This window comes from Lepidochelys olivacea (assembly GCF_965140295.1).
Source record: "Lepidochelys olivacea isolate rLepOli2 genome assembly, chromosome: 6".
Taxonomy (NCBI): domain Eukaryota; kingdom Metazoa; phylum Chordata; order Testudines; family Cheloniidae; genus Lepidochelys; species Lepidochelys olivacea.
The window spans coordinates 17264361-17291384 of record NC_140416.1 but is presented as its reverse complement, the minus strand read 5'-3'; the positions used below and the strand labels follow the sequence as shown (position 1 = coordinate 17291384).

Here is a 27024-nt window from a genome sequence, read left to right as displayed (position 1 = left end):
TAGACAAGTCTTCAGTGGCTACAGTGTGCAGCGCACCACTACCCCCATCCCTGCTGGGCTCTGTGGAAACAGGCTCTGGAGGGGGACAATCCCAGTTTAATCTCAGTAAGGATTGTTTGCAAGTGATTTTCAGACCAAATGTTCTGCCTCTGCTGAATGATCATTGACAACAATGAAGCTGTAGGGGATCACTGGAAGCAGAATTTGGTCTGTAGTTTGTACCTGCTGCACTAGGTGGCTGGCTGTGTACCATGACCTGGCAGGTAAAGCCACCCCCACCCAGTTAGCATTTAATTCTTCAGGATTATTTCTCCTCTGAATGAATAACCCAAATACATGAGTAATCTTAGAGCCTTTGTCCATGGAGCAGGCCCTGAAACGATAGAGGAGACTTGGGATCTGATCCAAAGCTCACTGAAGTTGGTAGAGTTTGGTGTTTCAAATGCCCTTTTAGATCAATGTCTTTCCACTAAGTCCATCTTTCCAGTCAGTGGGAATCAGAGCTGAGCACTGGCAGCAGCAGTGCCAACTCTGGCTGGTACAGGGTAACTTAGGAAGGTGCTAGCCCACCTCCCTCTCCTCCATCTTCTCCTCTGATCTCCAGTGTCCTCACCGCTCACCCCGACTGGTGTGTGAATGCGTTCTGGTCTAGGATTTGTAAGAGAGCAGGCATAGGTAATTTACCCTGTCAGAGTATTTCCAACTGAGAATAGCATGGTTCAGCTGGGAGGAAAACATTAGGGCATCCCCAGTTCGTAAGAAGCCACCTGAGCGCCAATGTTGGATTCAAGTGGCAAAGTCTTAGCCAGAATTGTTTCTCTCCTCTTGTAGGTTTCAACAAATCTTTCATGGCAGCTGCCTCCCCCTTTACTAAAGGTATTCAGTGCCATAAGCCCTGATTTTTCAGGCTCCCTGTTAGCTGGTGAGCTTTACAAGGCTGCTTTGCACCTACACCAATTCCAATTTGCAGAACTACACCAATTCCATCAGAATCACTATGGCCACTTGTGAGTTAGGCGGAAGGTTGGTTAGGTTCCTTGGCTGAACAGAAGTTTGAGGTTGGGCTGATGAGCTGACAAAGAGAGTTTGGTGGGCAGATGGTGTTATACCAAAAGCCCCAAACCAACAAGAAGCTTCATGCACGGTCACTGCTGGCTGACTGGAGCCCTGTCTACACCACGTATCAAAAGTGGAGCTGAAATGGTGGTAGCAGTGGTGGGAAACCATAGGAAAAATACCCTAGTGTAGACAACGCACATTTCTAGATGTAGGAATTACATGCATTGAGGAGGCTTTTGTACAGAAAGAGGAGAGAACATTTGGCTGAAGTTTCTTTTGGGCTTTGTTTACACTGTGGAACTAGGCAGCAGGTTCCTGGAACAGCTGTTATCCAAAGCTGGGGACTGTTTCCTGGCTGCTGCTGGAGGTTGATATGCTGATAACGATGGGGTAAATTGTACTCTTCCTTTCAAGGGCTAGTGATTTAACCCCATCTTAAGTAGCCAAACCAGAAACCAACTATAACCCCTTGCCAACCATGGTGCTACTCTGGAAAGCATGCAGCTATAAACCAGCTCCTTGTCTCCTGCTCTTCACAATTTCCCTGTACTGGACCCCGTCCACCCCTGGGAAAGCCTGTGGGCAGCTCCAATGGCAGCACTGATTCCTTCCTCCTCTCTTACAGACAGGGGAGATGACTCAAGAGGACTCCATTCTGCTTCACTTGCAGAATTTACAGCTGCCCTTTCCCGACACCTGGAAGTATGGGATTTTGGCACTAGCCATCCTCCTGGTTTTGGTGGCTCTAACCATTTTAGCCTGCCAAATGCGCTACTGCCAGAAACTGAGAAAACTTGGGAGAAGTAAGTACCAGGCAACAGTACACACCAGTCACAAAAAGTCTCTGTCTCTAGGATACTTCACCCTTAACAAAGGCCCTTCACATGGGAGCAAACGGAAGGACCGAGCACAAATGTGCCAAGACAGAGGTTCTTATCCTTCAGACTGCAAGATCTTCAGGGCAGGGACTATCTCTGGCTACGAGTCTGCACTATGGAAGCCTTCGGGTGCTACCCCAATGTGCACATACAAGGGCTTCCTGCCTCCTAGCCCGTTTCCTCTTCTTGATTCCATAGTGAGGCTGTAGGGCAGAATTCACAAAACGTATTCCTCGCCAAAGGAAGACAGGAAAAGGGCTATATTCCAGCTTACCTGGAGCTCTTTAAATCGAGGCATAGACATGCCAAAGGAAGGAGCAAAGTAGGAGTTTTATCAATCATGTCTGCACTTACTGAGCTCCCAAAGTCTCATCTCAGGATCAGTGTCGTGCCAGGGATGGATTCAACAGTGGCACAAAGACAGCTGCACAAAGCAACAGGGAATCAGCTCCCTGCTCGGCTCTACCTTCCCTGAAGGCTGAAAATAAGCACAAGGGGTGGGATTAATGCCCTCCTGGAGGACTCTCCCTCCTTTATGGGCATGAAGATAAGGAAATCTGTGAGCCCTGTTGGCCTTTGATGTGTATTTAAAATGTAATTGACACCACATGATGGGAGCCAGGGCATTTCTCTACTGGAGCCAGATTTGGGATTTTAATCTCTGGCCTGAGCATTTGCCATTTAGAAGGTGGGGAGTGGATAAGAAATGCCACTTAATATGTTTCCTAGGGCAGTTTGAACAACTTCCTGCTTTAGAACAATTTCCTGCTTTAGAACAACTCCGTATGGGGAGACAGGGCAGGGTTAAGTGGGAGTGAGGAGCAGTGCTGCTCCCCTCCTCTACTACAAGCAGAGGGAGAGCTCTCTGTGTAATTCCCCTTGGCTTGGGGGAGCACCTGCCCCATAACTCCTCCTCCCCTGGTGCAGAGAGTGTTCCTCCTCACTACCCCCATTTCAATCTGGGACAAGGTTACATGCTAGAGCTGGGTTTTCCATAAGACTCCCAAATTGCAGCAGCTTATTCTGAGTGTCCCTCTGCGATCCCGATCCTGTTGTCCCCAGGCTGCACAAAAGTGATCACCCTCTTGCAGCAGCAAAGCTCTGTGTTTATTAACTTGCCTAATCCCACTCCGAGATGGGCAGAGGAACCTGATTCCTCCTGTCAATACAAAGTAACCTCTATGTGTGAGAAGCGAATGGAGGGGAAGGCAACTTCTCCTTACTGAAAATGTGTTGCTTACTGGTTCTTCCTCTTACAATGGCCCATTGCACCCAGAAACTCCAGAGCACACAGGATGTACCATGACTCCAGCCAGCAGCTGCTTAGATTTCACCAGCCCAGAGACATTAGCAAAACTTCCTCCCACGTCCCATCTGTCACAGCTTGAATCAGCCCATCTGTCATCTCACCCCCAGAGGGACACTGGTCTTAGGGCTACTTCCTCATTGCCAAGCCTGACACTCCTAGATTCCTACTCACCCGAGTCTCATCAATCCTAGTGTGCTTGGATCATTTTTTTCAAGCAAAGAAACTATATTCTCTCTTTCACATATCCCCTTTCTTCCCTACCCATGACAAGTTCAGACACTGACCTGAAAGGTTAAGATAATCATCGAGTTTGATTTCCTCTGTATGGGATTATCAAACCTTGAGCTTTATGCGAATATATCTTCCTAGAATTCTCTGATTTTCACTTTTGTCCTAAATGGGTAGCAAGCCGCCCCATGAAGTTGGGATATAGGATGTTCTGTACCAGCTGAGACCTCTGGCCAATACCTTGACTATGGCAGTGATCCATACTGGATCCTTCAGAGGAAAGGAATCTCCCCAATAATGGACCTTGCTAACTGCAGTGTTGTACTTGGAGGGGAAGAGAAGGTGATGGTGAACTCCTGTCCCATTCCTGCAACAACTCTCAAAATCCTGGCCAGGCTCTTAAAGCAACTGGTGATTTTGGGTGGCTTGATTTTTAGGTGTCTAGTTTGAAGGGTCTGATTTTCAGAGGGCACTTCTGAAACTCCAGCTCTTTGAAAGGCATCTCAGATTGGGCACCCAAAAATCATCTTTGAAAACCTTGGCCCCGGCTTTATATTTACAGATGTCATCTCCAGGCTGCTGCACTAATTTTTGCTGTTGTTCTCACAGAGAAGAAATACCTCAGTGAAGCCTGTAAGGACACAAAGGCAGAGAATGGCATCCTGGGGAATAAACTGCGACCAGCTCTCCTTGATATTGCTAAGCAGAGCCTTCCTGATGTCAAGGCAAGTGTGCTAACCCCAGGGCACCTGCAGAGGGTCAAAGGTGGTTTTTTGATTACAAAACAAAAGGGTCAGAACTGAGAAGTGGTTGACCAATTTCCAAGGGGAAAAATACTCTACATCAGGGGTCTCAAACACGCGGCCCGCCAAGCTCCCTGCGGTCCCGCCCGTCCCCTCCCCAGGGCGCCGCGTCCCCAGACTACCTCCAGGCCAGGGGTGGGCAAACTACGGCCCCGGGCCTGATCCGGCCCCCAGGGCTTTGGATGCGGCCCGCGGATTTGCCAACCCTGTGGTGCTGAGGGCCCCGCACCGCTTCCCTGCGGCCCCGCGGGGAGGGGGAGCAGAGAACTCCGTGAGCTGTTCTTACCTGTGGGACCCTCCGCTGAAGCTCCCATTGGCCGGGAATGGGGATGCACGGCCAATGGGAGCTTCGGGGGAGGTACCCACAGGCAAGAACAGCTCACGGAGTTCTCTGCTCCCCATCCCCCCGGTGCGCGCCCCTGCCACCCCAGAGCCACTCAAGGTAAGCGGCACCGGGCCAGAACCCGAACCCCTCCTGCACCCCGCACTCCAACTCCCTGCCCTGAGCCCCCTGCCTGCACCCCAACCCCCTTCCACACCTCACACTCCCTCCTGCACCCCAGCTCCCTGCTCTGAGCCCCCTGTCACACCCCCAACCCCCTGCTGCACCCCGCACTCCCTCCTGCACCCCAACTCACTGCTCTGAACCCCCTGCTGCACCCCGCACTCCCTCCAGCACCCCAATCCCCTGCCCTGAGCCCCCTGCTGCACCCTGCAGGCAGGGGCGGGGGTGGAGTGGGAGGTGGGGGTAGCGGGGAGGGGGGTGATGCGGCCATCGGGCCAAAGTACGAGTCCTCATGTGGCCCTCCTGGTGATGCAAGTTTGAGACCCCTGCTCTACATCATAAGGGGGTTTCTCTTCTACTAAGATAAATGGGAAAGAAGCAGATGCTGAAGGAAATCCCATGTTTCCCAGGCCTGGCTAATCAACAGCACAATTACAGAAGTGACTGGGACACAGTAAAGGGATATTTCTAATCCCAGCTAGAGTTGAGCATGGTGTGGGCAGTGCTGTGGAAAGATTCTTCACCATCTTCCAAGGTACTTTCATCTTCCTGACCTTCAGCATCCCCTGTTAATCAAGCCCTGGGCCTCTCTCAAGGGCAAAAACAAACGGAGTTCAATTACAGTAGGCCTGTGGTGATGGGGAGAAAAAGTCCAATAGGTAGGTGGGGCAGACACCACAGAAGTAATTTCCCTTAAGATCTAATCCAGATCTGAACCTATTTTGAACCGAGGAATAAGAAGCCAAGGCATCAAATCACTGAGACACCAAGTTTCTCTTTTCGCTGGCCCCATTCAATCGCATTATTCTCTTGGGTATTGCAATCTCCACTGATTTCACAATGATACTGTACTTGCGTAATCACTCCTCACCATACCTCAGCCTCCAAGACAGAGGAGTATTGCTGGAGAGTCTACATACCTCTAGGAGCCAAATTCAGCTTTGATCTCTCTTCTGTGAAGCTGTCTGGGCACGTCAGCAGCTCCAACTGGAAATGGCATGATACCAACTTTTAGCAATGAGTCCTGGAGAAGAACCCTTTCCTCTGTTTCGTAGAGCTTTCAGAACTGCAGGTGGGCATGAGAGAGTCAGGGGCTCGGAGAGATGTAAGATACAGAAGGAGCAATATCTGGGGAGCATAAAGGAAAACTTCCTCCTGTTGGATTACAATCTTGATTTCTAGTTCCTGTTTGTCTTTCCACCTCTTATTCCCTCCTCCAAGAGGTTTTTGTTCTTACTTGAACACTTTCTAATCTCCCCCTTCTCATTTCTTCCTGATTCCCTATCCACTCATGTAATACCTACTCTGCTTAACACAGCAGATGCCGTTTCTGCCAGGGCCCAAAGTGAACCTGAATCACTCTGGTTCATGGTGAGGTTGTGGAGATTCCCTGCCAGCTAGGCCTCTCTGGGATGGACTGGGAGAGGAGTAACAGCAAAGCTCTCAGGCACACAAGCAGGCCAAATCTTCAGCTGGCATAAATGGGCATAGCTCCACTGCAGTCAATATGGGAATGCGCCCAGCAGTAAGAAAGGGAAACCAGAAGAGCTACAGTAGTTACCTGCTAGATGAGAGTGAGGTGCTGCCAGCAAACAAAATGCCCTCTTTAGGACAGTAACTGCTTTCCCAGGCAAATTTAAATAGCCAGCCCCAGACAGAAAGGCATACTAGGAAAAAATGCCTATAAGAGGGCAGCAAGAGTTGGTAGTGATTAGGACGTTAGTAAGAGGCACTGCTTTGGTAGTGATGTTTGCACTACTGTATCACAGGGCTCATGCTCTAGTCTATGCCCGTGGAAGGAAAAGGCCTAGGTAGGGAGCGTCGAATCGTGGAAGTCAACGAATGGCTACGCAGGTGGTGTCGGAGAGAAGGCTTTGGTTTCTTTGACCATGGGATGGTGTTCCATGAAGGAGGAGTGCTGGGCAGAGACGGGCTCCATCTTACGAAGAGAGGGAAGAGCATCTTTGCCAGCAGGCTGGCTAACCTAGTGAGGAGGGCTTTAAACTAGGTTCACCGGGGGAAGGAGACCAAAGCCCTGAGGTAAGTGGGAAAGCGGGATACCGGGAGGAAGCACAGGCAGGAATGTCTGTGAGGGGAGGGCTCCTGCCTCATACTGGGAATGAGGGGCGATCAACAGGTTATCTCAAGTGCTTATATACAAATGCACAAAGCCTTGGAAACAAGCAGGGAGAACTGGAGGTCCTGGTGATGTCAAGGAACTATGACGTGATCGGAATAACAGAGACTTGGTGGGATAACTCACATGACTGGAGTACTGTCATGGATGGTTATAAACTGTTCAGGAAGGACAGGCAGGGCAGAAAAGGTGGGGGAGTAGCACTGTATGTAAGGGAGCAGTATGACTGCTCAGAGCTCCGGTACGAAACTGCAGAAAAACCTGAGTGTCTCTGGATTAAGTTTAGAAGTGTGTGCAACAAGAGTGATGTAGTGGTGGGAGTCTGCTATAGACCACCGGACCAGGGGGATGAGGTAGATGAGGCTTTCTTCCGGCAGCTCACGGAAGCTACTAGATCGCATGCCCTGATTCTCATGGGTGACTTTAATTTTCCTGATATCTGCTGGGAGAGCAATACAGCGGTGCATAGACAATCCAGGAAGTTTTTGGAAACCGTAGGGGACAATTTCCTGGCGCAAGTGCTAGAGGAGCCAACTGGGGGGGCGCTTTTCTTGACCTGCTGCTCACAAACCGGGTAGAATTAGTGGGGGAAGCAAAAGTGGATGGGAATCTGGGAGGCAGTGACCATGAGTTGGTTGAGTTCAGGATCCTGACTCAGGGAAGAAAGGTAAGCAGCAGGATACGGACCCTGGACTTCAGGAAAGCAGACTTCGACTCCCTCAGGGAACGGATGGCCAGGATCCCCTGGGGGACTAACTTGAAGGGGAAAGGAGTCCAGGAGAGCTGGCTCTATTTCAAGGAATCCCTGTTGAGGTTACAGGGACAAACCATCCCAATGAGTCGAAAGAATAGTAAATATGGCAGGCGACCAGCTTGGCTTAATGGTGAAATCCTAGCAGATCTTAAACATAAAAAAGAAGCTTACAAGAAGTGGAAGGTTGGACATATGACCAGGGAAGAGTATAAAAATATTGCTCGGGCATGTAGGAATGTTATCAGGAGGGCCAAATCGCACCTGGAGCTGCAGCTAGCCAGAGATGTCAAGAGTAACAAGAAGGGTTTCTTCAGGTATGTTGGCAACAAGAAGAAAGCCAAGGAATGTGTGGGCCCCTTACTGAATGAGGGAGGCAACCTAGTGACAGAGGATGTGGAAAAAGCTAATGTACTCAATGCTTTTTTTGCCTCTGTTTTCACTAACAAGGTCAGCTCCCAGACTGCTGCGCTGGGCATCACAAAATGGGGAAGAGATGGCCAGCCCTCTGTGGAGATAGAGGTGGTTAGGGACTATTTAGAAAAGCTGGACGTGCACAAGTCCATGGGGCCAGACGAGTTGCATCCGAGAGTGCTGAAGGAATTGGCAGCTGTGATTGCAGAGCCACTGGCCATTATCTTTGAAAACTCGTGGTGAACCGGGGAAGTCCCGGATGACTGGAAAAAGGCTAATGTAGTTCCAATCTTTAAAAAAGGGAAGAAGGAGGATCCTGGGAACTACAGGCCAGTCAGCCTCACTTCAGTCCCTGGAAAAATCATGGAGCAGGTCCTCAAAGAATCAATCCTGAAGCACTTGCATGAGAGGAAAGTGATCAGGAACAGACAGCATGGATTCACCAAGGGAAGGTCATGCCTGACTAATCTAATCGCCTTTTATGATGAGATTACTGGCTCTGTGGATGAAGGGAAAGCAGTGGATGTATTGTTTCTTGACTTTAGCAAAGCTTTTGACACGGTCTCCCACAGTATTCTTGTCAGCAAGTTAAGGAAGTATGGGCTGGATGAATGCACTACAAGGTGGGTAGAAAGCTGGCTAGATTGTCGGGCTCAACGGGTAGTGATCAATGGCTCCATATCTAGTTGGCAGCCGGTATCAAGTGGAGTGCCCCAAGGGTCGGTCCTGGGGCCAGTTTTGTTCAATATCTTCATAAATGATCTGGAGGATGGTGTGGATTGCACTCTCAGCAAATTTGCGGATGATACTAAACTGGGAGGAGTGGTAGATGCGCTGGAGGGGAGGGATAGGATACAGAAGGACCTAGACAAATTGGAGGATTGGGCCAAAAGAAATCTGATGAGGTTCAATAAGGATAAGTGCAGGGTCCTGCACTTAGGACGAAAGAACCCAATGCACAGCTACAGACTAGGGACCGAATGGCTAGGCAGCACTTCTGCGGAAAAGGACCTAGGGGTGACAGTGGACGAGAAGCTGGATATGAGTCAGCAGTGTGCCCTTGTTGCCAAGAAGGCCAATGGCATTTTGGGATGTATAAGTAGGGGCATAGCGAGCAGATCGAGGGACGTGATCGTTCCCCTCTATTCGACATTGGTAAGGCCTCATCTGGAGTACTGTGTCCAGTTTTGGGCCCCACACTTCAAGAAGGATGTGACTAAATTGGAGAGAGTCCAGCGAAGGGCAACAAAAATGATTAGGGGACTGGAACACATGAGTTATGAGGAGAGGCTGAGGGAGCTGGGATTGTTTAGCCTGCAGAAGAGAAGAATGAGGGGGGATTTGATAGCTGCTTTCAACTACCTGAAAGGGGGTTCCAAAGAGGATGGCTCTAGACTGTTCTCAATGGTAGCAGATGACAGAACGAGGAGTAATGGTCTCAAGTTGCAGTGGGGGAGGTTTAGATTGGATATTAGGAAAAACTTTTTCACTAAGAGGGTGGTGAAACACTGGAATGCGTTACCTAGGGAGGTGGTGGAATCTCCTTCCTTAGAGGTTTTTAAGGTCAGGCTTGACAAAGCCCTGGCTGGGATGATTTAACTGGGAATTGGTCGTGCTTTGAGCAGGGGGTTGGACTAGATGACCTTCTGGGGTCCCTTCCAACCCTGATATTCTATGATTCTATGATTCTATATTCTGTTCCCCTCCATGTCCTCTGTAATGATTTTCAGAGGCAACAAAGACTTCTGAACAGAAGTCAATGGAGCTATCCTGATTTCTAACCACTGAGGATTTGGCCCAAAGAGATATAAACCACTTTCCTCACATCTTGCTTGCCTAACCATATCCAACACATACTCACAGAGACCATATACAACATACAAAAATGGGCTTGTCTATACTTAAAAATTGATTAGCATTAAGGTAGGGTATGAATTTAAAATGCAATAACTATTCCTGAATCACTTCATCTCTTAATCCAGAATAACAGTGTCCACACATGAAGTGATTCAGGAATAGCCATTCCAGAATCATTCCATGTACAGACAAGCCCAAAAGGGCAGATCACCATTAGGTATAAACAGACCTTCAGTTTCAGTGACTGGAGGAGGAAAATAGATGTCTGTCTTGCCTGCTTACATTGTTAAAGAGCCAGTCTCTCTTGCTCCAGATCCAGAAGCTCCAAGAGGAACTGGACAAGCTGGGTATTTTCCCCTCCTGCATCTGCAGCAAGAACCTGGAGAGTGTGGGCAGCAACCCAGAATTCCTGGAGAGCTCCCGGGGCAGGCTGAGATTCTCCCTCTTCTACCACAGGGAGCAACTTGAGCTGCTCTTGACGGTCATTGCAGTGACAGGCCTGCCCAGTCGAGGAAGTGCTGACTCTGCTGTTCGGGTCCGGCTGCTGAGGCAGGTCCCATCTCACATCTCTGGCCTCCAGTGCATGGTCCACGAGTGGCAAACGCAGGTGGTGAAGAACTGCAGGAAACCTGCCTTTGGTGACCAGTTTGTCTGCTCCCTGCAGGAGGCCGAGCTGGAGAAGAGCACTGTGAAGCTGGAGGTGGGGCTGGCTCATTCTCATTACCTTTGTCAGGTACTTGTTAAGAGGCTCAGCTAAGGCCCTGGAAAATGGGGCCTTTTCTATACCTACAGAACAGGTGCATCATGGGAAAATTCCCCAATGCTCTCCTCCAGGTGTTTTGCTCTCTCCACCTGTGAAGGGGGAAGAGGTGATGCATTCTCTAGGCCCGTTCACGCCACGGCCTTTCTGAGACTAACAGGGTCTCACTGTGTGGCCAGTTAGGATGCAGGGCTCATTGTGACATGAATAGTTTGTGGCCACAAACTCCCTTCACACCGGCCGGGTGGTAAGGGCTGGTGTCCCCTAGACATATCAGCATCTGAAATGCTCAAACAGCAGTTCCTGGGCATTTTACGTCTGGGGCCTGAGGAGAGTGGTAGTATCTAAGTCAGTGAGATTTGATGGCTCTGATGCAGGACTGGCTGTGATCACTAGATAGCTTCACTAGCTTTGCCTCTCTCTCTCTCCCCTTGGACACAAGGGTTCTCTGGGGAAATCTGTTTGCACTCTTGGTCCATCAACAGCTTATGGAACCATGGTTCCTCCCTCTGGATAATTGGGGTAAACACTTGGTCCTGTAGCGGATCAGTTGCCTACCTGGGAGGTGCTGAGGAATAATAGCTAGGGTGAAGTGGAGCGTAGTGGCACTGAGTGGGTGAGAGAAAGGGTAAGATGAAAGCACCACATTCCTTCAAGGGAAATCAGACATGGTTTATGATCTCCCAGGACACCTTCAAATGTAGGGCAAGCAGGTGGCTGCCTGGGGCACTGCATCTGAGGGTAATGAGGGGACAGCTGTGGTCACTCACCCGCAGGCCAGCTCTTCGCTGCTCTTCTCCATCCGCAGCATTTCTGCTCATCCACGACTCACTCCAAAGGAGTGTCCAGGGGTGGTGAGTTGTATGGGCCTGTGGTGCCCGGGCTCCAGCAAATTCAGGGCCTGGTTCCACCAATGTTCGGGGCCGGGTCTCTCCTCTGGCCCCGCCTGCTGCCCCCGCGCTCCTCCCCCTGAGCATCCCTGCCTGCCCAGGGCAGTGGGCTGCTGCCCCTTGCCGCTCCGTGCTGTGCTCCCTTGCTGGCCACTGCCGGCTACAAGGTAGCTGCACCAGGGGCCGGCTGAGGAAGCTGCTGCACCTGCGGACGGAGGAGGCGCATGGCAGCCCCCCCACCCCTGCAAGTGACTCTGTGTGTGTGGGGGGGGGAGGGGGAGCCCAGACTGCCTGGACCTCCTGAGCAGCATCCTGGGGGGGCTTGGGTGAGTGTCGTGCCGGGGGTGGGAGAGGCCCCCTCTCCCACAGAGCTCGCTGCTGCTGGTGGGGAGAGGGCTTGGGGGAGTCCTCCTCTCTGGCCCCCCCACCCCAGCCCTGGGGCAGCCTGCCTGCTGCACCCCCGACTCCTTACTACTCCTCACTACGCACAGCTCGTCCTCCCCGTAACCTGAGACACCACAGAGAACGGGCTCCAAACCTAAGCCTTTATGTATATTAATAGGGTTTTTTTTTTTTTGTTTTTCTCCTCTGCTACAAGAGCTTACAGAGACAGGGAGCTTATGCCAAGGAACTGAACAAAAGTACTATCTGTTCCAATACAGTTCAGCTCCCAAGACAGGAGCTGATGAGGAAGTCCCCTAGATGTAAGTGTTGGTAGCTGTATCAGGTGCTTTCTGGTTTCTGACTTAGCTGGTCAGTTTTTCATGGCATTGAGGAAGCAGCCCCGGAATGTGTTTCATATTTATGCATATTTTTATGTGATTATGGTTTTATTTTATTTTTTCCTCTATTGGAATGTAGGCTGGTTCCTTTGTTTCCATTCTCTTACTGATGTTATGTTGTTAAATCAGCATATTTCTACTCTTCCCGCCCCCAGAATATAGTTATATTGTGGCAATGAGTTCCACAGACTATCATTGAGACCAAGAGCTTAGAAGGATTCACAAGTTTCTGGAAACCTATATAGATCACAAGAAAATCCAGAGTTGCAGTAATACTGATTGAAAACCTATAATCACCACTAGGAATTACAGAAAGGATGCAAACCCTCCTGCTTCAGGGCACAAGTCAATCTCTAATAAGGGTTCAGAAGAAATTTTCCCTGGTAGCAGGTTATCCCATAACTGCCTCCTGCAGCATTTCTTGCACCTTGCCTGTAGCAGCCAGTACTGCCACTAGCAAAGACAAGGTACTGAACTGGATGGTCCGCAGGTCTGATCCAATACAGCAACTCCCATGTGTCACTACACACCTGCTATGCCTTGGCAATGCTCCACGTGGCTCAGTACTCCAATGCTTCTTGACTATTTAGCCCTCAGTTTTCCCATCTAATTACATTTACTCCTTATTCACTTACATATAGCACTTACAATGACAAAGTACCTAGCAGGTGTATGAAAGGAAATGCAGCAAGCAACTAACCAAATAACCATGACCAGAATGACTCGATCAGCCATTTACAGGCCCAGTGCTAGGGCAACAGTGAGCTACAAATTAGAGAGGAAGAGGCCGTGCAGCGAGAGTGAAAGATGGAAGGAGACAAAACTGGAGCAGAGATAGAAAAAAAATCTGCAGGGCAAGCTCCTCAGCTGTGTTAGAAAATCTTTGCACGGCTCCTTTACGCCTCTATAATGTACTGGATATTGAGCTGTTGGATCTGAGCACCTCCAAAAAGGGAAAACAATGAATTTTCTCTCTCCCAGCAGGAAACAGCCTTAAAGATTTTGTTTTTAATAACAGAAAGATACGAGAATGCAGAGCTGTCCTGAAACCCATGTGAACAGCCACCAGAGGATTCTCTTGACATGTGCGGGGGGTGGGAGGGTGTTGCATAGAGAGACGTTGGGATGCTCCTAGCAGACAGCTGGGGCCAGCCTGGCTCAGAGCAGCCCCAGAATGCCTGGGTAGCATAAACCGGCCTTTGCACAGCCCATCTTGAGCTGTGCAGAGTGCTCCTGGGTGCTCTTTACACTCAAATGAATTAACTGTGAAGGAGAAGCCAATGGAAGGAAGTGACAGAGCGGTGGGGAGAGAGGAGAGCTTGAAGGAGCCTGTTCAGATGATAGGGGAAGGGAAGGGTCCAAGTTTTATTTGCTGGGGATGTGCCTCCCTTGCTCTCATTTCAGCCCAATAATGACCCCTTCAAAACTGGTGCCTGACAGGTAGGATTTAGACAGCTGCCCTGAGAATGGGATGCCTGGACATGGAGCGTAGGCCTTGTGTGTGAAAAACAAAGGCCAAGTTTGAGAGCCGGCCTAAGCAGAAGTGGCTTCAGGGGATGTGGCACTGCATAGCCCTGCTCCTGTGTCCCCTGTGGGGGGGATGCTGATTCTTTCTGTCCCATAGGTTAAACACTTCAACAAGTATTCCAGACACACCGTGCTGGGGGAAGTGAGGCTCACCCTCAGCAAACTAAAGGCCTCCCAACCTATGGAGTTCTGTGAGGTGCTACAGAAGACTACAAAGGTAATGGCTCCCGTGTGACCTCACATACTGTAACTACAACATGATTGCACTGAATGGATGGCTCCAGGGAGAGGGATAAAGAGCCTTTGACTTTTTTCAGGCAGTAACTGGCAGTCCCTGCCTTCTGTCAGCATGGGACATACCATGGAAAATGAGCAAGTGGCCTCGTTACAGGCCTACTTTGTGCTACACATGCTTCCCTGTAGGCTCTGCAGAGAGGCAGTGGCTTTTGGGAGCATGGAGTCGGGTCTGTTCTCTCAGGGAATGTCTACAGTGCAATTAAACACCCGTGGTGGCCCCTGTCAGCTGACTTAGGGTCCCAGGGCTGTTTATTGCAGTGTAGACGTTTGGGCTTGGGCTGAACCCTCCCTCCTCTTGGACTCCCAGAGCCAGGGCTTCAGCCCAAATCCCTACACTGCAGTTAAACAGCCCCATAACGTGAGCCCCACAAGCCCGAGGCAGCTGACCTAGGCCAGCCGCAGGTGTTTAATTACAGTGTAGCTGTACCCCATAGATGAACTACTTGGGTCAGGCTTGAGGCCCGTTGGTGGGGCAGCATGAAGAGGCTTATACTGCTGCTGTAGCGGGAAGGTGCAAAATGAGAACATGTTTTAAATTCTAGATTCCATTTATAAAGGTTAATAAATGCTAATGGTTATAAACAGGTTACAGTCTAGCTGGTTATAAGCAACCCGGAGTCCAACAACTCAAATAATTAACCATTTATTAAAATATCAATCCTTTATAAACGGAGCTTTAATATAAAGTGTGACTCAAAATGCCCCTTTTATTAAAGTCAGTCCCCTTTAACTGCCCTTGTTCTCAGGTATTCCAGCATGGGTGTATCAACTGCAAAGGCCATAGTTTGGCACTAGAGGAACATAATGCAGTATCGGCCTCCCTCTGCATAAGCAACAATAACTACAGACACACTTTGTTGTAATAGGAACCACACTGTGTTGGCTTGCACTGCTCCCAGAACAAGGAATGGATGAAAGTGCCTTTCTTAGACAGTTTATTGCCACAAGAACTGTTCATTTAACTGTTACATAAAGATTTGATACTGTTAAGTTATAGCCAAAATTACGTGAAATCAATATGAATTTGACAGGGTTCAAAACCACTATAGAGCCAGACTCCCAGATTAATGCAACACAGAGTTGTTTAGGAGATCTCAGGATTATGAGAATGGGCCATCTCCTTGTCACTAAGCAAGGAAAACCATTATACCTACCAGTTAGAAGAGAGAAAGAGGCAGGGCCGGTTCAACCACTAGGCAAACTAGGCGGCCGCCTAGGGCGCCAAGTGGTTGGGGGTGGCCAAAAGTGCGCTCCAGGGAGGTGAGCTGGGGTAGGGGGGCAGGGGGACGCGGGGAGGGCCACCTGCAGCAAGTAACGGGGGGGGGGAAGGGTGGCACTGATTGGCACCGCAAGCCTGGGAGGAGGCAGAAGCAGAACGTCAGCGGTGTGCTCAGGTAGGAGGTGGAGCAGAGGTGAGCTGGGGTGGGGAGCTGCCGCACGGCTCCCTGGGCCGAGGTGGGGGGGCGGGGAGCTGCCACACTGCTCCCTGGGCTGAGGGGAGTGGGGGGGGGGGGCGGGGAGCTGCCACGTGGGGGCCCCTCAGGGTGGAGGGGGGGGCAGAAAGCTGCCACTGGGCTCCCGGGGGAAGGGGGCAGGCGCAAGGTGGAAGTTTCGCCTAGGGCGTGAAACATCCTTGCACTGGCCCTGGAAAGAGGCCACCAGCTGCACTGAAAAGAGAGATACTGACAGCTGCATAAAGGCCCTTTTAGGGCTGCAGCTGCTTGCCTCTGGCAAATTTAAAGAGCCAGCCCCCTGAAGGGCATGCTGGGGAAAAAAATCTTATACAAGGACAAACCTGTACTGAGGAAAATGGGTAGGGACCAGGAAGTTCCCAAGGGAGCTGCTGCTCTTTTCAGCACCGTAACTCAGAGGTCATCTCCATATTCTGTCCCCCTCCACATTACTGATTTTCAGAGAAGACAAAGGCCTCGTATAGTCGTTTTTGTGGAGCACTGTTGCATTAACACCTTGACAGCTTGTGATGGAGTGCTGAGGGCTGGCATTTGAGCCAGCACTCTGGTCATTATTTGTTCGAAATAGGTTCCCCTAGAGAAGGCCTAACTGGACAGAGGACTACCTGGATTACCAGGCCAGAGTGGGGCTAGTGAGCCAATTAGCTCATTAACAGGGAAGCTATAAAAAAAGGCACAGGAAGATATGCTGGGGGAGGAGAGGAAGACAAAGTTGAACAGGAAAGACCAGAAGAGCCTGGTTAAAAGGAGCCTGCTGAGTTGAGACACCCTCTCCTCTCCTTTTTGGAGAAGGGGTTAGAAAGCTGAGATAAGTAGGAGGGTGTAGAGATACAGATAGCTGTTGACGGAGGGAGTAAAACACTGTAAATAAGTGACATGGTGGTGTTTACAAGCCAGGAGGTCTCAGAGTAGGTCTGTGTTCATGGAAGAGGCTGGGGTATGCCACGCTGCTCCACCATACAGCTCCAGTGCTAACAGTGGGGGGGGATAGGATAACAACACTGATTCCACAATTACAATACAAGGATAATCAACCGGTAGGATCCTGTGCACCCAGGAGAGGGTACTGCTGTTCTGTGGAATGGACTGTACAATTGATAACTGCAATTGATCACCACACAAATGTCACCTAACTTGTTTCCATTTTTTATTAGGTCAAGAGTTTGATAAAGATAACTGTCTTGACATAACATACCCAGCCTTTTGTATGGCATTTATTTTAGTCCCTCCTGACACATTCTGATAAAAAATATTAGTACTGTACGAAAAAAAATCAATGCAGCTCATTTTAAATGGATTGAAAACTAGTTAACTGACAGGTAACAGAAAGTAATTGTCAATGAAGAACTGTCCTCCAGTAGAGGGGCATCTAGTCCTTCAGGGATCTATTTTTGGCTCAATGCTATCCAATCTCTTTATCTATGAGCTTGAAAAAAATATAAAATCATTATGGGTAAAATTTGCAGAAGGCACCCAAATTTGGGTAGTGATAAATAATGAAGACAGGTCAGTTATACAGACTAAGCTGGATCGCTTGGTAAAGTGGGCTTGTTTCAGCAACATGCATTCTAACACAGCCATATATCGAGGAACAATGAATGCAGGTCACTCTTAGAAACCTGTCTTATAAGTTGGAAGACTATGTCACTGGAATGCAAAGAATTTAGGGGCCTTGGTAGATACCTAGTTGAACAGGAGCCCTAGGGCAACGTTCTAGCTGAGGGAGAGAACAAGACCTTTGGATGTATAAGAAGAGAATATCAAGGAGGAACAGAAAGGCTGCATTACCTCTGTATATGGCATTAGCAAGCTCATTACTGGAATACTGTGTCCTGTTCCGGTATTCACACTTCAAAGAGATGTTGAAAACTGGAAACGATTCAGAAAAGAGCTGCAAAGATGATCTGAGGTCTGGAAAGCATGCCTTACGAGAGCCTAAAGAAGCTAGGTTTATTTAGTTTATCCAAGCAAAGGTTAAGAGGTGACTTGCTTACAGTCTACAAGTATCTACATGGGAAAGAGATTTCTCATACGAGGCTCTTTAATCTAGCAAAAACGCAAAATGAGATCTAGTGCTTGGAAACTGAAGCCAGACAAATTCAAACTAGAAATAAAGGGGACTTTTTAAACAGTGCGGATAGTTTCATTGAAACAACCTAGGAATGTTGTGGATTCTCCAGCACTTAAAGTCTTTAAATCAAGACAGAATGCTTGTTGAAAAGACAGGTTATAGCCATGGGTGGTGGGTATCAAAGGCTGGAGAAGGCTGAGCCTCCTCAAACAGCCCTGTGTGGCCCCCTTTCTGCCCCCTCCTGATTCCTGGTGCTGTGCTGCGGGTGGCTCTTCCCCTGTGGCCGGGGCCCTGGGCTGTGGGTAATGGGGGCTGGCCTGAGGGGAATGGGAGCTGCCCTCCCAGTGCTCTGGAGCTGGGGGCAGAGGGGCCTGGCGGCTGCAGGGTGTGTGTGTGCACTCTGGGCTCTGGTGGGAGGGATGGGGCCTAGGGCAGAAGGGGGAGGGGCTGGGCTGGGCGCTAGCCTCCCTGAGCCCAGGGTTCACCTGCCGCTGATGGTTATAGCTCAGACAAGTTCTTGGCTTGATGCAGAAATTACTGAGTGAGGTTCTTTGGCCTGTGTTATGCAGGAGGTCAGACTAGATGATTAAAATGGTACCTTGCGGACTTAAAACCTACAACTCTAGGGCCTTGGGGGGTGGGTCTCACCCTGAAATGTGTCACAAGAGAAAGTTTGGATTTCTCTCCCCATTCATCCACATCACAGAACCATCACCTGATGTAGTGCAATGAATGGTCTCCACCCAAGAAAGGTCTGGGAGTGGTATCTTTGCACCAGGCTGGAAAGGCCTCCAAGGAGAAAAAAAAAAAAAAAAGAGACCATGGCCCCATGATCATGGGGATGGAGCTCAGGGGCCAACTGGCTCTCAGGAACTCTCCAGGCAAAGACAGACTCTCCTATTATAAGTGTCGAGTCCTGTGGAGCTAATTCTCTGCACTGCTCCTAGCACCCTCCCAGCTGTGTGAGGTGAGTGTGAAACACATCCCAGTCAGAACACACATGCAGCTCTTTGAGGCCATGTGGCAGGACTCCCTGTTACTCAGCTCCCCTCCTCAGGGCATGGGGGACAGCTACTGGCTCTTCACATTGCAGCCCAGTTATGAGAATACTGCTGGGGCATGTTCACTTCAGTCCTCTTCCATGCCTCGGGTGGGGGGGGGGGGGCTGCCGGGCGGCTCTTCATACCCACTCCCCATGTCTCAGGTGGATTGGGGAAGGGAGGATCTGCTGTTCCCTTTGCTGGCGCCTGCAGTGCATGGTGGAGCATGCCTCAGCAGAGCCAGCTGCAGGGACCCTCCGGGGACCAGAGAGGAGCTGAGAGGCCTGTCTCTGTGTAAGCTTTAGAGATGGGTCTCTCATTAAACAGGCTGAGGGGACTGTTAACACAAATTGGCTGGCTGGGGAGATTTCCTGATAGCCCTGTGAGTGAGTCTGACACTGTGATGTCTGGAAGCAGGCCTGCCGACAGCAATTCTGGGCCCCAGGGCCAGGACCGTCCCTAGGGCCTGGGGCAGAAGTGACGAATCAGTCACTTCCGGTACTGACCCGTCACTTCCGGGACTGACCGCGCTTGCCAATTGCGCTGGTGGCCTGCGGAGCCCCTTCAAAGCGCGGGGCCCGGAGCAGTCGCCCCAATCTGCCATAACCTAGAGACGGCACTGCCCAGGGCAGAACGGTCAATGGGTCCCCTAGAAAGGTCCGCCTGACAGTTGGGTGGTGCTGAGCCTGCATTGGCTGGTGCCCAGTGAGCTGCCGGCTGCACTGTTGGACGTGCTCTTCCGGCACGGCCAGGGCTTCCACGTGCCCGCCTGGCTGCCTTTGCCACTGCCGGTACCACCCTGCATGCGGCCAGGCGATTTAAAAGGGGCGCAGGGCTTTTAAATCACCCGGGCCGGTGGGAAATTGCCCCCGTTTGTGCCCCCCCATTGGCAGGCCTGACTGGACGTGTAGGGGGAGCATTCAGGTCAGGATTGGGTAGGAGTTGGCAGTGCTGGGAGAGAGGGACACATTTTGTACAACCTCTGCTCATGCTCTGCCTGGCTTCAGTGCTATTAGTCCCTGGGTCAGGTTCTGATCCTAATTACCCCACTGTAAAGAGGAGTCATTTGCTGCTTAAAGGGTCACTCCAGATTTACATGGGTTTAACTTGGACCGTAAATAGCCTCCCTGGCTTTTCAGAGCAACTAAATACCTCCCCAAGTTTAGCTTTTCCTCCCTCAGAAAGTAGCCAGAGGGTGGCAGGCCGAGATGCTGTTCTCAGCAGGGGCAGTTGAGTCGTGTGTGTACTGGAGGATAGAGTCAGGGATGGCTAGTCACAACACTGCCCGCTATCCTTTCACAGGACCTCGTTGGAGAAGTCCTTGTGTCGCTGAAGTGTCTCCCCATCTCTCAGAAGATAGAAATTGGGCTGCTCAAGGTCAAAACTGCCTCCGTATGCAGCAGTCCAGAGAAGAGTAAAGGCATTTATTTCACCTACTGTCTGTGGTTGCCTGAGGTTCTGTATCTCTCCAGCTTGCTCTGTCTGTGGCCTCTCTTCTTTCCCAGGGGAAGGATAGGGTATGAGAGAGAGCACTCAAGCTCCTCTTCTGCTGTGCCGTGGTAGGGGAGTATTTGCCAAAACCCCACTGAACACTGCTGCGCTGGCTCAGAGCACCGCTGAAGCCCTGACCCCCAGCAGCGGGTGGGCAGAATGCCATTGAGAATCAAAGCACATGAGTGATAATGGAAGAAAAACAAACACAAAGACCCAGCACAGTGACTTCCGCTACTGGTACTTGAGTGACTATTCCCTAGGTGGGCAGTCCCGTCCCCCCGACCCCACACACACACACACACTCTCTCTGTGTTAGTCCATTTCCGAGACAACACAGAGATGCAAAGGGGCAGAGCAGAGAACCTGGACCTTGTACCTGCCATAAAGCCAGATTAGTCAGGCTGCTGAGGATTCCCTCAGTATGGAGAAATCCCCAGGTAGCATACAACGGACATAACCCCGTGGGGGGAGGAGAGATGTGGCCACAGTGTTGCTGTGCTCCTGCAGTTCAGCTGTGGGGGCAGCTCCGAAGGGCCAGGGACACACTTCAGAGAAGCCATGAGACTGCTCTAAGTTGCACAAAGGCTGAAATGGCCCTGTGTTGTCTCCAGAATCAGGGAAACACAAAAGGTGACATATAAAGCCACCTTTTCCTTCCCGTGACCTCTGGGATCCTGTACCAAGCATCACCCAGCCATATGGCACATCTGGGCCCGTTGTCGTCAGTGACATCCTCCTCCTTTGCCTGAACAGCTAGTTGGGGGGTGGGGGGTTGGGGATGGAAATATGGGGCTGTTTTCTTCTTGCATTGTACGGTGTGTAAACTGACAGGTAGCATTAGGGGATAAGTGAGTTGGATCTCTTGGCCACCCCATCCCACTAATTTGGCAAACCCCCTAGCAGCAATGGCAGCCCTTCCTGTGGTTTCTTTCTTGCCTACTCCCGCAGACATATTTCCACCTTCAGATCTCTCTTTTCTGGTAGAACAAGGGCAGCAGAGAGTCCCACTGCTTTTGAGATCTCCTTGCCCCAAGACCAATTGTTTCTCTATCCTCAAGCGGGTTCCTCCAACTAGGAGCAGAGCTGGCTGTTTACCAGCCACGGTGGAAAATGTTTGATGTACGTGCACACACCCCAAGAGGCTGTGCAAAAAACCCCACCACCAGAGTGGTACAATGGTATGGTATACCACAGGAAATTGTGCCCAGGGCACTATCCTGCTTGCCCACCCATAGAACCAGCCCTGCCACCAACACCCATAGACTTTCTACTTGGAAGGGGCCTGACTCTCCAGTGCCTTCGCTCCCTTGTTTCCAGACAGGTGTAGTAGGAACTGGGTTTAGTGTAACCATCCCGTTACCAGTAAGGGTAAAATTCTCTTTTTGATACCAATACACCATTCTCATGGACTTCAGCAGGAGTCTCACACACATTCAAGGGCAGAATCTGGCGCTAAGCATATACCTTGTGAAACCATCGTGGTTCACCAACACATAAGTGCATGGATCACAGGATCCAAATCTGATCTATGGGTAACATTACAGCCCTCCTTCTTCACCACTGAAGTCTGTGGGAGCTTTTCCCACCGAAAGGGTGCAGGATCGAGTCCACAGAGCAGTAATGTCAGGTCTGATGGATGCTCACAATGTCCTGTATCCTCATTTTTCCCTCTTGCTCTCTCCCTGCCCCAGATGTATATGCGAGAATAGACATCTCCTGCAATCTCCACAAACAGAAGCACCAGAAATCCAGCCCCAGGGCCCGAACCTCAGTCATCATCTTCAACGAGACTTTCCTCTTCCATCTTGCTGAGCCTGTTGCTGGGGCCTACACAGTCCTGGTCTCCATTTATGAAATGAGCTCCAGAGCCAGAGGCCGCAGCAGGCAGCTCATTGGACAGGCTGTCCTGGGGAAGAGGAGCCCCAGCGAAGCCAATGACCACTGGGCCCTCATGATGCAGTCTGTCCAGCAGCCTGTGGCTAAGTGGCATCCCCTGCTACTTTAGAAGGAGGATTTTGCACCACTTCCATGATGTAGAAACTGGCCAGATTTTCTCCATGGCATCGGGCCCAACAGCGGTCGAAGTGGGTACCTTCCAGAGATGGGTAATAGCCTGAAGTTCCTGGTTAGAACAGCACTAACTGAAGTAACTGTGCTACTTGTAACAAAAGTTGCTGATACATTCACTTCCCTCCCTCACTGCTGCTGGGAGAGAGAGTGACTTTCCATCCCTGCCAAGTCCCACTGTGATTTGATTAACAATACCGTTGCCACAGCACCGAGAGGCTGCAACTGAGACCAGGGCCCCACTGCGCTAGGGGCCACACACACACACACGCCCTGAGGAGTTTACAATCTGAACAGACAAGGGAAGCAATGGCTGGGAGGAAAGGAGTATTATTATCCCCATTTGACAGATGGGGAATTGAGGCACACAGAGATTAAGTGACATGTCCAAGGGTACACAGGGACTCTGTGACAGAGCGGGGATTTGAACCCAACATCTCCTGAGACCCAGTCCAGTGCCTCAATCATCCTTCCTCTCCTTCCCCTTTCTTTCCCTGGGATGTGGCACTTTCCCAGCTTTGGGATCTCCCACATGGGAAGCACCTGGGCTTATCTGAGAGAAGGCACCCAGGCCTTGCCACCAGTGCCTCCCTTCACTTACACGCATGTAGATTGCCTGTGGGATGGATGAATACAAGACCTTGGCATCCCAGGCTGTCAGTCAGACACTTTCGTTCAGTGATACCGGCGTGTTAAAAACAAACACCCTCTGTAAATTCAGCCCCCTCTCACCTGCTGAAGATAAATGAAACAGCCCAGACCTTGTAAACAAGAGCAGGACCTGCTGACGTAGGAGCAACCTGCACACTTTGTCCTTGCTGCCATTTCAGGAAAGGTCTGGTCCCTGGGGCCACCACCACAGCTGCTAAATTTGGATGAATGGTTGTGGTCCATCTCCAGCAAATGTGTGTGTGTTCAGGGCTCTCCTGAAGTGGCTAGGAGGCATGGTGTTGCATCTAAAGCTCATTAATGCTTGTAAACTGTTTCCTTCTCAGGATATCACCAATTCCCTGCACCGCATGTGGTGGTGGACAGTAGCCAGTGCTCTGGGACTTCAGGCTTCTGCTTTGTTTAGTCTCCCAGCAAACAGCACCCCATGGTGGAGACATGGCAGCACAACCTCACCTTGTATGGCTTTTGAAATGGATCAGACCCAACATCCATCCATTTATCCTGTATCTGGTCTCTGACAGTGGCCAGCACCAGCTATTTCAGTGGAAGCTGTAAGAACCCTGCAGTGAACAGATGTGGGAGAATCTGACCCCCACATTAGGTCTCACCTGGATCTCAATCAGTTAGAGAATGGTTTAAGCCCTGATGCATGAGGCTCCATAGCCTTTCCAAAATTTGTCGTCATTAATTATAAGAATTCTGGATATTCTTGATCGTGATATTGTTGAACGTGTCTTATCCCATTTTGAATCTTGGTATGTTCTTGGCCTCAGTGATGTCCCGTGGCAGTGAGTTCCACAGGTATAAAAAAGTATTTCCTTTTATTGGTTTTGAATTTCCCACCTTTCAATGTCATTGCATGTCCTCTGGTTCTTGTATGATGAGACGGAGAACAGAAGCTCCAAATCTGTCTTCTCTGTCTCATTAATTATTTTATATACTTTTATCATGTCCCCTCTTACTCATCTCCTTCCTAAAGTGAACAATCCCACTCTTCAATCTCTCTCCATAGGACAGTCTCTCCAGGCTCTTCATTGAACCTAGTTCTGCGCCATCCTTTTTGCGATGGTGTGACCAGTACTCCACACAGTATCCAGATAAGGTCACACCATTGCTTTATATGAGAGCATTAGAATATTCTCTGTATTATTCACCATCCCATTCCTTATACAGCTTAACATTGTGTTAGCTTTTGGGACTGCGGCTTCACATTGAGCAGAGGTTTTCATTGAGTTCTCTATATGGACACCAAGGTCCCTTTTCGAGCTGACACAGTTAATTTAGAATCCTGCAAGGTCCACAAGCAGTTGAAACTTTCCCCTCCAAGGTGCATTACTTTGCATTGATCAACACTGAATTTCATTTGCTCTCATGCTGCTCATTCTCTTAGCTTGGTTAGGTCCCTCTGAAGTTCCTCTCAATCCTCTCTGGTCCTGACTAGCAAATGTTGCTACCCCACTACTTGCCTGCCTACCCCTGCCTTTCCAGATCATTAAATGCACTAAACACAGGACCTAGTATGGAAATTTATAGCCCCCACTTTTGAAATGATGAACATTGATCATTTAATCCTACTCTTTGCTTTCCATCTCCTAGCCAGTTTTTGATTCATGGCAATACAGTTTGCTTCTCACCCCCATGACTTCTTAACTTCGTTAGTAGCCTCTTGCACAGGATCTTGTCAAAGGCCTTTTGAAAGTTACCACATGTATACCATGCCTCCCGTGGAGATAAGAGCCAGCAGAACGGCTCAGTCCTCTGTCCTCTACCATCTAATCTAGGGGGCAGTATTCTGCCATCAGCTCCCAGCCCACTCACTGCTTGCTCTCCGCTCAGATGCCAGCTGCGATGCTGGTGGATATGGGCACTGATCTGCTAGGGACTCTCTCCCAAAAGGCAAGGGAAGGGTGAGTAGATTGGCATATGGAGCAAACATATCAGCATGTCACTGACTGAGCTTGCTCCATAGACACTACCCGGTTCCGACAAGTACTGTAACCTCCAGGCCACTCACCCTGATGGGATGGTGACACAGGCCCATCAGCCGGGAAGCTATTTCAGGAGCACTTCAGCACCCTCCAAGCCCTGCTACAAGATGCCTGAAGCTCCAGCTTAATCAGGACTTGTCCATGGACATCAGCTCCAGTGCTGAACCTAGTTATTTGAGCATCGGGAAAACAAGAGTGACTACATTAAACTAACCACCACCTGGCACCGTATAGCCACAACCTAGAAAAACCTTATGCCCACAACTGCCCCCCAGGAGAAGTTCTAGCCTGGGAACCCCTGGCACCAAAGACCTCAGCGCAGCCCGTGGTACTGTCACAGTGGGTCAGCTACTCAGTACTATCCCAGGGGGAGAACAGTCAGTTACAGGGAAAGCTCTCAATGTTCTGGGCTCCTTTCAAATGGAAATGCTGGGTTGCTCTGGGACGGGGGGGAAAAAGGTAAAATCCATTAGCAGCTCTGACTCATGGATTTGCTACAGCTGGCAGCTGTCACCTAACCCACAATGTTTGTTTAATTGTACCTTCCGGAGTCTGCAATTCAGGCAGCACAATGGCATCAGATGGCATAGGCGGGTAGGATTGCTCCTGCAGCGTTCCCATCTGGTGTTTCTCCACCCTGCCAGGAGCTGGAGTAGTAGAACACCCAGCACAGCCATAGTCCCTGCTGTGGAGCACAATACTTGAGTAGGGGACACTTCCCAGCTTAACAGTCACTGGCAGTGAAGGATTAAAGAATGAGCCTCAGCCGTAGCATGTTTCACTTCAGACTGCAGCTCGAGGTGACATTCCTGCGCTAGCTCTGATCAAGCTGCTGCACTAAAAATAGAGTGCTGGGACAGGCAAGCCACCAGAGTACATGCCTAGCAACTTTGATGGGACTGTATTTGGGGCAGCTAATCCCTCCCACTGCTCATGCTGAAGTTAGATTTACACAAGGTGGCTGTGACCTTGGCCAATAATAATAATCGAAGGCCTGGACTCCAAAGGTCACGTGACTGAGTGAGGTATAGATGTTATTAAGAGGGAAGGGCGGAGTCTCAATGAAAGAAACGACTCACCGGGTTTTAGATCCAAATCAAGTAATTAAAAATTTCTGAAGGCCATCACAGGAGAACACAGCTGAGTAGAATTTAGTCCTGCTATGGATCCCAAGTGCTCAGTTTACATGTGGAAAAGAGATATGGGAGAGGAGGGGGAACCTCCCAACTCCCAGTCCTACACACGCCCCCTAGGCTCTGAGGGTCATGTCACAGCAGGTGTTACCCCAGTGGGATTTGCAGCAGAAATTGAGTTGACCTTGAGATGGAAAGAACCTAGCTTGATTCTCAAAAATCACCTCCAATAAAAAAATCCACACACTTTTGTTGCCCAAAAGAGGCTCCTGTCCATCACCATTGTCTTCAGTGGGTGTAACTGATGGGAACTTAGTAAAAAGTCTTTGTGTTGTACTAGCTGGGAGGCAGCATTGCCTAGTGGATAATGCACTAGAGTAGGATTCAGTAGACCTGGATTTTAGTCCCAGGTTTATCATTATTAGGTTTGACAGGCAAGTTGCTTCACCTACCTGTGCTTCAGTTTCTCCATCTGTAAAAATGGGAATAATGATACTGACCTTTGTGAACTAATGGCAACCCTAATGCTTAGAGATCTACAGGTGAAAAGAGCTATGCAACAAACAAAAAACCCTAACAACCAGACTCTGCAGCTCATTCAGTCTTAGCTGTGATGTTTCTACAGGACTAAGGAGTAAAATACTAGAGAAAAAACCAGCAACTTGATTTTGTCACTGAAGCCACTAGATCTGACTGAATCCACACAGGGAACTGGGATCCAATGAGTAAGAAGGTGCCATTTTTATGTAGTTACGTTCCAGAGCAGATGCACATTTGGACATGGGTAAAGAGCTTTGAGAGCCCTAGCAGAAAGAAACACCAACGAATTAAGGTATTATCGGACAGTAGGGCCAACTCCGTCATTCCACCATTCATATAAGATTCCCTTT

The 27024-nt window shown here is 49.9% G+C and overlaps 1 protein-coding gene across 1 annotated transcript; it reads left to right on the top strand.

Moving 5' to 3' along the window:
* Positions 1–251: 251 nt before the first annotated feature.
* On the top strand, positions 252–22335 carry LOC311521450 (synaptotagmin-1-like; the record flags this gene model as incomplete). Its single annotated transcript, XM_084629785.1, has 7 exons — positions 252–263; positions 1685–1862; positions 4084–4199; positions 10255–10641; positions 13998–14117; positions 20083–20194; positions 21966–22335. 7 exons carry the CDS (start codon positions 252–254, stop codon positions 22277–22279), a joined length of 1239 nt encoding a protein of 412 aa, XP_084485911.1. The 3' UTR covers positions 22280–22335.
* Positions 22336–27024: the final 4689 nt, after the last annotated feature.